Genomic DNA, 13,012 nt, shown 5'->3' with positions numbered 1-13,012 from the left:
GTATGAGAGCATTAAAGAACATTTATCTTCACACCTGAGTGTCATTTTTGTAAATGAGACATGCCGTTCTCCTACGCGCATGCCTCGCAGATAATGAACCGAACCATTATTGCGCGGTTAGGGTAGGCTCACTTTCATTTTACTCGCCCTCATACATTAGAAATGCAAAGATACAATGGGATATACAAATTCGAAAATATGGCTTGATAAAGGACAAAAAAGTGTCACTGGAAACAAAGTTCACTGCATGTATATATACACAGAACCTCGCAACAAGATATTTAATATACGTACAAGTCTCCAATGAGTCTATGTATGTAAGAAAAAGTAACTGTATATAATGCGTCAAACAAAGCAAATAAACATGGTGCATAATCATAGATTCACAGAATCCTAGATTCCGCCCCCATTCCATCCGCTCCCCCCGATGTATTGCGCGCGACGGAAGGCGGCACGCTTGCTCCCCGCTTTTCTCCTTTGCGCACACAAGAGTGAACCACCATCGTAGGCTCACCCATTCCACCTCCCCTCCTACGCTTTCACTCTCACATACATCATGCAGCGCGTGGTCACGATTTTATCACCCTTGGACTTTATACGAAACATGAGGGCGACGGCGACGGCAGGAATGCGCCTGGAGTGTCCATATAATTGCTTTCGCAATAATATAATAAACGTATCCGGCAACTGAAGCGTCCCGTCGCCCATTACTTTCCGCAAAAGAAGTATCAAAAATCGAACTTTTACCATGCGACAATTCGCTGTCCCGCAACAATGTATTTTTTTCTGTGGGGCGGAGGCACTGAAATGAAAAAAAAAACGCATAGGAAAGTATGTTGGCCAGAATCGAATGCCTACATCGGGCACCTAATGGGGCTACGGAATTAATACCGAAGAAAACATGCGACGCTTGGCCCACTGAGAACCATACGCATACTGCTCAGTATCCTACAGCGGCGAAACAAGACTTTCCGGAAAGGTTCCGCTCAAGGAACGCGGTGCAATCCTTCGAGTCCCCACAAGGTAACTTCCAAAACTATGTCAGGTGAAAATCCACTCGGCCAGAGCAAACCGAATGCCCACCGAAGTGCACCGCGCGGTGGTCGGGGCCATACGAGAAAAACATATGCGCTCTGGCTCGCTCTGGCAGCCCGCGGGTAGGGTAGCGAGAACAAAAAAAAAATTGAAGAGGCTCAATGTGCCGTCGGCGAATAAAAGTCAAAGTAGAAAAAATAAATAAGAACGTAGTTACTTTGGCTGGCTTTAGTGTCTTGACATGGATGTTCTGGCGTAGGTTAAAAAAAAATGTTGATATTTTTTTATGTGACATGACGGCACAAATGAACCACCCCAACGCATCGTCTCATTGGACCTCGCTGCGTGCTTTGTCAACTCGTCTGCTAGTGTGTTGATTTGGCTTGTCTCGTTGTATGTTCCGATGTAAGACTTTAGAAAAGTCAATGGACCTTTGGAGTCAAATGTTTATAACAATATTAAACCCACAAAGTTCCGCAATTGAAAATTTCAAGCACAACTTTGGAAATGTCAATGCACGTTTCACATCAAGAGCTTATGAGATTTATACCCATAAAGTTTCGCAATTGATATCCATGCGCTCCATAGATTCCATGGCCTCAGTGAGATGCCGCGGCGAGCCCGCTCACCATCAAAGCGCCCTTGAAACTTTGTGCTCGGATGGCGCTGCTTGGCGTTATGTGACTGCTGGTGTGCGGGCGTTGCCACGAAATCCAGCCCGAGTTCGCAATCTTCGCGGTTAAATGTCTTTTCGAGTGTCAAAAAGACATTCTAGACAAAATCCAGAGTGATTTCCGTCGCCGGGGGTCGCTTTGGTCGGCGGTGCATGGACAGCACGAAAAAATTTCGGGGGGGGGCTGAAGCCCCATAAGCCCCACCCCTGGCTACGCCCCTGACGTCAACTCAGAAATAGTGTGTGCCGCTACATTGCTCGAATGCTAATCGCATTAACGTCGACAGTGATAGTGAGATGGGTCCTGCCTTATTATTTTTCTCTAGAATTGATAAAGTACCAGTAAATCAATCAAGCGAGTAAACTGCTTAATGAACTAAGACGATTTGTGAAAACATTTTAATATTCACTTTAGGGCCAAGTGCGTTCTGTTGCATTGAAAAGGGGATTCAGAAACGACGAATCAAATTTTTCGTGCCAATGTACATGCTACGTGGTAATTTTTTTCGGCCTTTCACGAAAGACCGCGAAATACGGAAGGAAACCACGGGACGACGCTCCTGCGCTATCGTATTGTAGCACTCTCAAACACGGTTCGTGCAAAAAATAAAAAAGACGGCGTGCGCGGACCGTGGCGAACTGAGCGGCCGCAGCTCTAGACATCGGCCTCACAGTGCCTCAGCATCTCTGGCGGTGCCACACGGAAAGGAGCGCCGCCGTCCCAGATAAGCGATAGGCTCGACGAAGGGTTGAGAGCGCTGCAATACGACAGCGCACGAGCGCAGCCACGTGGTCTATTTCGTAGTTCGCGGGCTTTCTTATGACGCCTAAAAAAATCGCTACGCAGCATGTACGCTGTCACCGAAAATTGGATCGGTCGTTTCTGGACAACCCCTCTATAACATAACGAAACGCACTTGGCCCTAAAGTTAATATTAAAACATTTTGCATATACATCTTAGTTAATTAAGCGGTGTATAAAAATACTCTAAGGAGTGCCATATGACGGCATACCAAATGCTAATTTCCTTAGGCTAGTCGGGAAGTACAGAGCGTGCATGTGCATGGCAGGAGCACGTGCGGCAGAGAGGAAAAGTGATGCGAGAAATTTTTGGAGCCTTTCTATTGCGTCGTTTCAGTGCCCTTCGGAGTTCTCTTGGGCGTCATCACAATACTGTTTTGATTGCTGTAATCATCTGTGACCACCCTCAGCCGCAAAAAAAAAGAAGATAACCTGCTGGAACTGCACCACTTACCCTAGCTGACGCGCAACAGTACAGAAGGAAGCTAGATAGAATGGTAGAGAGGAGGTAGGGAGAGGAGGCAAAAACTGAGTAGTAGGATGAATTCAGTCACGGAACGAGTGAATAACAGCGTTTCTACTCTTCGCTCCTGGCAGCTCGCATACGGGTGGGAGGATGGGGGGATGTGGAACGCAAGTGATGCAAAGGCGACGTAGACGTAAGAAGCTGGGAAGCGGTACTACAAGACACGAGACACAGTAAAAGTTCCCCACAGACTGGCTAAATTGCAGCTCAATATAGGGTACGATAAGATTCTGGTATTTCCAACTGGTGCAGGCCGTGCAGACATGCAAGGTTGCATTAAAGCACCGCAGTTTCTGGGCGACACTACGGGGCCTCTTTTTCCAGTGTCTTCAAGAAACCTTCGTCATCTGATTCAAATATTGGCTTTCTCTACGCTTTAAAACCTTCGAAAGTTGACATCTCAAATGGCGCCCACAAGCAACCCTAGGACAGTAGTGTCGCCTGCAAAGTTAGTTTGGTAACAATAGGAAACAACAAGTTCACCATGTCTCAAACATTTGAAACCATACTTTATTGTTTGCAGTCAGCAGCAGTCGCTCGCAGCGCGCATTTTAGCACGAGGCAAGTTGTCCTCCATTTTAGTCAGCGGAATATCGTCGTTATGTCGTAGTCGTCCTCGATGTCGGTGCATATAGTTAGTGCAATTTGCTGATGGTTGTAGACTTTTACGCACACAGTTGCGGACGTATGTGGCAGTCGGATAGTTAGGAGCTCCCACAGTGTACTATCGCAGAACCAGAACAACTGCAATTTACAAAGTATGATTGCGGTTCCTTTATAGCTGTTGCCACTTTTCGTGGTTGCGTGTTTTTTTTTTTAATCGCGTGCATTCAACATAGCTAGTGTCAAAGATAGGCTTTACGTTTCTTGTTTCGACTGGTTGCTTGTTTTTATTTTTAGTGTATATGAAAACTGCGCTGTGCGCATTACCCTTGATCCATTGAATTAACTGTGACAGTCAATTGCACATGAAAAGGGGAGAAACAGAAATAAAATAATAAATAGAAGGCGCTGATTGTAAAAAGAACTGGACCCGATTGGCTGTGTATCCTGTATAGGGGAATGGGGAGCTGGGATAAAGAAAGGAAAGGGTAGATGTTCAGTTTTAGGGGAGAAAGATAAAGGCAACTCTGCAAGGAATATTTTAGTTTAGTGAAATGTTTCTCCTTTATTGCGAACATGTGCTTGACATGAACACGACTACACATTTCAACACAGGCTGCACATTATAGAGAGGTACATTTCTGATCTTTTGAGTACTTCTAAAAAAGAAACAACGTTGTTGACTTTGCACATCGGGAATTTTAGTAAAGGTGCACATAATTTTTATCAGTGTCATGGGATACATCCTGCGGAAAGGGTTACTAGTTAAGATCTGATAGTGTGTCGCTTACTAAAATTAAGATTGCTTTGCTAAAGCACCAAGTCAAGTCCTTTATATAAGGATGCCTTCTCTTGAGAACTGAAAGCGTTGCTCATGATTTATTTAACTCTACTTCGTTTCACTCTCTGTTTTCCTTGCTTTCCTTTTCAGTTGAGAAACGAGCTAAGAGCCTTAGGCCGACCACTTTGGCCTTCATTAAATGTTCCTGTGTCACTCTGATTATATTAAAAATATCATTTGTAGTCTGCATTATTAGCACAATAGCAAAAAATTCAAAGTATATATACTAAATTATAGCTTTCCTGGAACCGATGCAAACTGGTGCTCGTAAAGCGCGAATAAGGTAAAGCAAGTTTGCTGGCCAAAGCTACATGCTTTGCAAATACAGAAAGAACAAAACGTGCCATCGACATAGTAAATTCTTATCCTTCTGAAAGCAACATACACCGACCTCGCACTTCTAAGTAAACTTCCCTGATAGCCAGCGATTTGGTTACCGAATGGTAATTCTTGCTGACTCCTTGCCCCGCCGCAGTGATACGACGTTCCTTTTCTTCGTCTAGTGATCAATTTTCTCTCCCTCGACGTTCTGTCTTTCTGTTCGACTCTGATTCCACGATTGATGAAGTCCGCGGTGTTCGAATCACAATGGAGTCAGGGGTTCGTGTACTGCTTAGACTGTCGACAAAACGCATTAGCTTTTCATCGCAGTAAATCACGGCACCCATTTGTTCCGCCACTAACACTTGCTGGGAAAAGAACGAACCGAGACCCCGATGGGAATCTGGGACCGAGTCGTTTGTTTCTCCATCCTGTAACTCCGTTCCTGCTATTTTTAGAATGAATCTGCAGCCTCTAGTATCTGCTGGCTAGCAATACAAGGTAATTTATGTACGAGGAACGTTCGGAAAGCAAGCTTCGTCATTTTTTTCTCAAGGATAAGTTGGTATACCAGGTGAAACAAACAGTCGCCTAAGTATCCGAGTCCGTTGCTAGTTCAACAGCAGAAGGAGTGTCCGCGGAGGAGGAAATACGCATGCGCACAGCGCCGAAGAAGAGAGAGCAACATCAGACCGGCTTTCCAGAGCATATTCGAGTAGAAATCACCATGTCAGACGTCTGCTGAAAACGTGGTGGCCAATAGAAGTGCGTGTTGTTATCGAGTATGAATTAGCGCCTGCTCCCTGCATTGAAAGCCGCACTCTCGGGACGTCACTTCCAAAACAACGCTGAGGTGGCACAGGCTGTGCGACAATTGCTTGCATCGCAGGACACCGAGTTTTACCAGAGTTATTTCTTCAAACTGATTGCACGATCCGACAAATGCTTCAATGTTGGTGGTGACTATGTGGAAAAATAGTGCAAGATGTATAGCTTATGATGTCTTGGGGCTGTATAACGTAAAACTATTCCAATGTGTTTTTATTCCAATCTCTTGACGCCAAATTTGCGTAACCGCTGACGTAAGCATCGGGCGGTCAGCCGCAGGGTTGTCTGAACAAACAAATCGAATGATCCCCTCGTTCATAGGAGATCAGTTTTGTTTGCTTGAAATACGAATAACATTGTCTGCGCTGAGGGGCTTGTCTTATCTAATTGACAAACAAGAGGCCATGAGCATGCTCAAGTGGAGAGGGATTCAGTGGGGAAGAGCCACTGCACTGAATATCGATAACCGGTTGACGATGGTGGTGCCGGCGTCTGAGATTGGTCCGCTTTATCTTACGTACTTTGCGGTGGCTCGCCGACAATCACGGTGGCATGCAACGGAAGCCTAAGAATGACGCTAAAACGGATCCTCAGCAAAGAAGAGTTGCAGAACGAGGTCGTAAACGTGCCGAAATTTCTCGAAAACGTTTCAGGGTCACGCAAAATGAATTATTACGTGCAAATAAACCGATGCTCTCCGGCAGGTGTGAGTAGCCAGTGCCGGAGTGATCGGCGGCAGCCATCTTTTTATTCCTTTCGAAACGGGGCAGACTGCGGCTATTCAGAAGAAAATTCAGTTTTGTTTGGCATATTAATGCATCTTTAACGCGTACTCATCAGTTTGACGCGGTAAGTCTTCACGGTTTTGTGACGTTGGGTGAGAGGCAGGTAAAGTGGGTGCAGCCCAAAAACTTTTAACCAATAGCCGAGGGCTTATGGCAAAAAGGCGTCGAATGAGAAATGACTATTTTGGTTTTGTTCGGTCAAATTATGCAAAATCAGTGTGTACACGTCATATCATATCGGGATCTACCACGGTTTTCGTGACGTCGCGTGACAGACAGGTGAAATGGGGGTTTGGAGTTTGGAATAGTTTTGCGTTATAGCGCCCTTAGTGTTTTCTTTCGTTTTGCAAGAAATTTTCCGTGTGAAAATCAATGACGAATATTACTTTCCGAACGTCCCTCGTAGGTAGCCGCTGCGGAGAAGGGAGCTACAAATACTCGGAAAATACGGCATACGTAAACAATACATTTAAGCTAATAAAAGAAATGTGGCTTAGGTGGCAGAAGAGCTACATCATTCGAATCTATTCGGATCGTCGCTTTCGAGAAAGACCACCAGATTGAGAACGCCTGATTTCACGTGAAAGTCATTTACTAATGTGTGCGTGTGTACGTGTGTGCGTGTGTGCATGCGTGTCTGCGTGCGTGTGTACATGCGTGTGTGCGTGCGTGTGTGCATGCGTGTGTGCGTGTGTGTCGTCCTCGCTGCCCTCACCGAGGGTCTGCTCATCTTCGTACTAAGATAACATTGGTTCCATTTCAGAGCCATTACCTTGTATTTTGCCACCCGATTACTCTCGTCACTTCAGAGGGTGCAGTAAGCTGTATACACGCCACGAAGAGAATACATCTTTTGCCCCGAAAAACACAGGAAACCTGGTGAAAACGCTGATTTCTGGCACAGGCTTTGCTTGTTCTGCTGGTGTCCATCATACTGACGTTAGTCATTTCCATATCTTGCAGCCACTAAATCATATGTCTTCGACATGCATGCACACTGTAACACATAAGATGCGCATTGTCGAACATGGCTACTACGGCGAGGAATCATCAGAGTGGATTTTTTTTTCAATCAGAGTATAAGCTTTATTTGCAGTTCAAGAAATGTACAGTGACCAAAGCACGAACTGTTCCTAGAAGTGCCTTAACCAACCCAAATTTTCATAAATGCGTGCACAATTTTTTTCCCACCCATGCAGTTAACACCTCTGTATCGTGAGCAAAAATGTGAGTTTTTCTCGCGTAATATCGCTCTTTTAGTATCTTTATTTGTTTAAAGAGAATAAGCTGTATATTTTTCGTATAATTCAAATACAATAGTGGAGGCGTACTGGTCCCAGCATCTCCACTTTACCATCACTGAACCCTATCTACCTATGAAGGAAGACATCGAACAAAACCGAGAGTTACTACGATAACGTTCAGCGCCAAGTCCACTATTCCCTACAAAGTATACATGCATGACAAGTGGGAGGAAGTCTAGGAGGTTAAAAAGTAAGAGAAATGGGAAATATGCCAAATACGGATTTTGGAATAGCCTGTCATCAACAGCGCTCATTTCTCTCATGGAAAAGCCCTACTATAGCTCATATTTTAGGGTATGGTGTCTACACGGTCTAACGCCTTTTAATAGTGACCGGTATTTACAACAACTTCCCACTCTGCTTCACTTACTAGGCGCTTCTGCTTACACTTTCATATGACTAAGCACTGCTAGTTTCTTTCTTTTCTTATTTCGCGCATAGGAGTCCGAGCCCACACGTCTTATTCTGCGCACCTAATTGTTCTCTTCTCCCGACCCACTTCTTCACTTCTGAATATTCTACAGCTTTATCGGTGGCGACAATTATCGTGCTTAAGCAGCGGAGCGATAATGTGTCTCTGAGGCATTAGCTAAACGACTTCGCGTTTCCTAGGATTGTGCTGTAGCTTCGCGTGATTACCCCTAATAGGCAAAATCAGGGTACCTCGATGGCTTGATGCCACCTAGACGCTGTTCGACAAGATTCATTGAGAAGTTAAGTACAGAAGAGCAGTAATGCTGCAATCTGTTCGCCGGTAGTGTTGTCGGCATGACGTCGTGGTTGATTGCGTTGCGGATTAAGGGGATGCTACTTAGTTCTGTAAGCAAAGAGCTCCAGTAGCGTAGACGAATTCCTCCGCCACTTTTGAATGCACAGAATCATTTCGAAAACAGGTGTATAGGAAACAACGCGGCTTCCGGCAAGCATTGAGCTGTGTGCCTGTTATGTCAAAATCTGTGAGCAATATTTTGGAATGAAGCATCAGTTTAATAATATGTGGCGAATGAAATGATAACTGCAAGCGCCTGCATAAAAAACGCGGCTGGAATTTGAATCGATTCTCCATCAACGGCTACACTTGTGCTGTTCAGACAAGATTCGAAATGTTGAGTAAAGAATGCCAGCTGTATTATGCCTCCGCCGCCATTGCAAGCATGTGATAGCACGCTGAAGTGATCAGCAGTGGTAGAAAAACGGATTTCTCTAGAGATAATCAACAGGGCCTTATCAAAGTTTTCATTCCAGAGGAATACTTTCAACTATATTTTTTGATCACTTCAACAGTCTATCTTCCTGTAACCTGTGCCTTTTTATGCTTTTATTTTGACAGACATTCATTTAATTAAATTTGTAATGTAACTTACGCTTGAATGTTTGTGAAAATTTGCAAAAATGTTTCTGTATTACAGTGCAACAGCGATGGACAAAACTTTCATCATCGAAACAGTTGCATCTGTTGCATCTTTAGCGCCCTCTTCCGGCATCGTGGGATCCAGACCACTTCCAAATGCGTTGCCCAAGCCTTAGCGCGCGCCTCGGTCTCGCACTTCGGCTGTCCTGGCACTGTCACGACAGGTTACGGGTGGCAATTTTGAAAGTGGCTGATATAGGTCCATCGCGCATCTTCTTGACACGACTCACCACCAAACCAAGGCTTAAAAGCATCCCTGTGTCACCGGCATCGCCGAACAGATACAGCGCCAGCTGGCGTATGCCCTCGCAGCGCGCCTCAACCGCAAACACTCGTTTGACGATTTGTCCAATTGTAATTATCTCTGTGGGAGCGACTCATCGCAAGGAACGTGGCTGCTCGGTGCGCGAACTCACTTTAGGGGCTCGCTTGCAGCTTCCTGGGGACTTTCTTCCTCGAAGGACGCATCATACCAGCCAGAACACTACCTTTGGTGCCTCCAGAACTCCGTGAAGGATCTAATCCTGCCCCTCCTTGCATATAAGACGGAAACATCGCTGTACATCCCGACATCACGTCTGCCACTCATGTCTTTTGCGGCGCGATGCCCTCAATGCACCCTTGACACCTGCCTGAATAAGTCGGGAACAATTATTCAAAATGGTCGCGAGGAGGTTGTCATTCTAGATTGCGTAAAATTGGCCCTCCTACAGGCATCTCATCGCCCTTTACCTGTGGGCATCGATGTCACCACCACCACAGCCACTTCCCTATGTACAGTACACTTCACATGTCCGTTTCGACATACCGTTTACGCCGGGCGCACTGTAGCACCCGCTTCCGACAGCTTAAAGAGGCTTGCAGAAAACAAAGATATGTGGTTCGTGGCGTGCGCATGAGCAGGACACGGCTGGCAGGTCGGTTTTGAAGTTAAGCATCTTGTGCTGAAGTACGCATTTGAAAAAGCTACTCCAAAGTCATAGACAGAGGGGTACAGTTACGCCGTAGAAGGTGGAATGGAATACGGAGCTGTAAATTAGGGTCCAGGGTATGAAGGCGTGCACTTGTGAACTCGGATGAATTCCACTGAGCTAATAATAGGTCACGCGCAAGCACGGATAGTTTTTTTTTGCTACGTCGGCTCTCGAAAAAGGACCGGAAGCGCAGACGGCGCCGTCATGGGCAGATCGGGCAGCCACGTCTGCTCGATCATTACCATGTGTGCCACAGTGACTAGGCAACTACACATATATTATATCATGTCCTTCGTCAACTACGCGGTGGTGGACTTCTATGATCTCTGCGATGAGCTGCTCATATGATCTATAGCGCAGTGATTAGAGTACACTCTGTAGGCCTGCCTTGGTATCCCAGAAGGTTGACCATGACGGGGTGGTTCTTTCTAAATAAAATGAAGTGACCAACAGCCCACTTTGATTCTTCTGCGGGTGCAATGAAACAATCGCGCACCTTTTTTGTCAGCGCCCTCGTTTCAACCCAGAAAGAACAGTCGTCTCAGACACCCTAGACAAGCTGGACAAGCGCCCAATAACAGGAAATAACATCCTTGGAAACTGGCCTACGCGAACACCAGCGCAATCCGCTATGAAGGCGCTGCTTTAGTACTTAAAAGACAGGACTTTTTGACAAGGTATGATTGTACTGTGTGTGTGCGTGTGCGCGTGTGTGCGTGTGTGCATGTCTGCGGGTGCGCGTGTGTGCGCGCATCCCTTTGACCCTCCCCCAATACAAGGTGGCCAACCGGAGATGATCTCTGGTTAACCTCCATGTCTTTTCTTTGCCTTTACTCTCTCTCTCTCAACACACATCAGTTGCAAAGTCACCGCGGAACTGCTGCAGTCACCGGATGTCACATCGGACATGCGCCAGATGCAACATCTCTTTTACCACACCTCCCCGAAAATGCGAAAGAGCACAAAAACCAGACTGCTAGCTTTATATTTTGATGTTACTTGCATGTGTTCGCATCTTTAATCCATGTACCAAGCATCGACTCTTCCAACAGCTGGAAGTTTCCAGTGCTTGTGTCATTGGCTCTGTACGCAGGAAAGAATATGGTTCTTCAGTTTAGGCGCCGACGGCATGAGCTGTGATAAACCCTGTTGCCATCTGACGTCCTAGAATAACAGTAGATCTTTTTATGCAACCGGTCTATAGATATATTTACTTTAATATATGCGCCACGACACTATTCTCTACAGTTCTAGAAATGCTTATTAGCATAGGTATATTTACATAAACGTCGGAGAGTATATTTTTCTAAACCGTGCCTGTGCGTAGTGGTAATTTGAATTCAGTTTTATTACATTTCGTCTGTAGAAACACCACCACTGTTGTCGTGTTGTCCCACTCGACGACTCACGTGCAGCTCGCGCGTGGAAGGTTATAAGACTTCCAAAGTCTCAGAGTTCCAGGCTGCAAAAACGACGAAGCGAAGCGGATGCGCCAACGCCGCGCTCAGACGCCTCGGTGGCGGAGAGAGGGCAGCGATCTCCCTTACGCTGCTCGCGTTTATGAACAGCGTGCTCCCGCCAATATACCTATACTGGCATTTCTGCTGAGGTGGTGTGTCTATGCACTGCTCTGGACGGAAGGGGAAGTAAATGTTCAGAAAACTATATCTGACATCTCATTTGGTGCTTACTATCGTGGTCGGTTTCCCGCAGCTCTCAACTCGTGTGCCATCGAGATGCGACACCTGCAACACCAGTGGTGGCGCTCCTCGTCTCGTTGGCATTTTTACATGCCTGTTAGCTGCCACTGTACATTCTGCCTAGTAGGACTTGCCATGCGCTAGGCCTGGCACCAACGTGTTGCACCCGTCTATTGCTCGAACAACTTTCGAGGAGCCCAAGTGCAAGGCTAAGCTTTGCTGTAGTTATCAATAGTTCGTTTCGCCAATGAAACTGCTGAACATTTAACACGAAAGCGTTTATACCGGCATCCACCTTCAACTTCCTGTAACGGATATGAGGTTGGTGCAAACGCGTAAAACAAGCTCACTCTTGACAGGGATGACGCCGCCGTCAAGGAGCGGTGAAGCGAAGTACTGCGTCATAACACTAACGGGAGCCGACAGTGAGCGGTTCGGTAGTCTCAGCGCAGAGAAGACTCCAACGCGGTGTAGCCTGGTATAGCCTGGTGTAGGCCTTCTCACGACGCGGTTCCTGCACACGGTTTGTCGTTCGCCTCCGATTAGCCTGTGACACCCAGTCACCTATGAAGTCCAGCGTCAACACGCATCAGCAGTGTTTACACGCCACCTACTAATTCGCTTCCGCTGGCACCAACCAAGAAATATGCTGCGCTAAGCGGCACAGAAAGGCAACGATGTCGACGGCTGAATCTCTTTTTGGTGCAGCGAGAGACACACCAGCATGAAGCAGGACGCCTTCCCGCGCTCGTCGCGCATGCTAGAAATTCAGCCACTCGCATTCCTAAAGCTGAGCATGTAGTGATTCAGCCGGCTGCCTAAGACACTACGGAACCAGACCAAAATGCTCGTGCCGTCGGCGAAGTGACCGGGCAGCTGGGCGCCACTCGCTAACAGGACGCCGTCCGTCAAGCAAACCTGCAACACCGTTGCTTACCGGCAAAGTGTGCGCATTTCGCTGCAGCGGACCTTGAATTCACGAAGCAAAGATAAAGCAGTTCCTGTCAAGACAGGTTTCACTTTCGTAGTCTACCAGTTGCTATGAAACAGGGATTTGCTTGGTAACAACTTTATTTATAGCCCTGCAGAGCCTTCGCCAATGGAGCCTTGGTCTCCCACGTGGGGACGTCAAGGTGTTGCCTCGTCGCCACCTCGGGGGCCTGCTGGACGGCCCAGAGTTGGTCGTCGATGCTGGGGCTGCGCAAGGCA

General features: G+C 46.6%; 1 protein-coding gene across 1 annotated transcript in view; it reads right to left on the bottom strand.

Moving 5' to 3' along the window:
* The window catches only part of LOC135899772 (uncharacterized), a 383,819-nt gene that overhangs the window by 175,213 nt on the left and 195,594 nt on the right, over positions 1-13,012 (bottom strand). Inside the window, exon 3 of the mRNA XM_070539644.1 lies at positions 748-802. Within this exon, the coding sequence (XP_070395745.1) occupies positions 748-802 (55 nt within the window). The remainder of the gene's footprint in view (positions 1-747; positions 803-13,012) is intronic.

This window comes from Dermacentor albipictus, chromosome 5 (assembly GCF_038994185.2).
Source record: "Dermacentor albipictus isolate Rhodes 1998 colony chromosome 5, USDA_Dalb.pri_finalv2, whole genome shotgun sequence".
Lineage (NCBI taxonomy): Eukaryota > Metazoa > Arthropoda > Arachnida > Ixodida > Ixodidae > Dermacentor > Dermacentor albipictus.
This window is presented reverse-complemented; position numbering and strand designations above follow the sequence as displayed.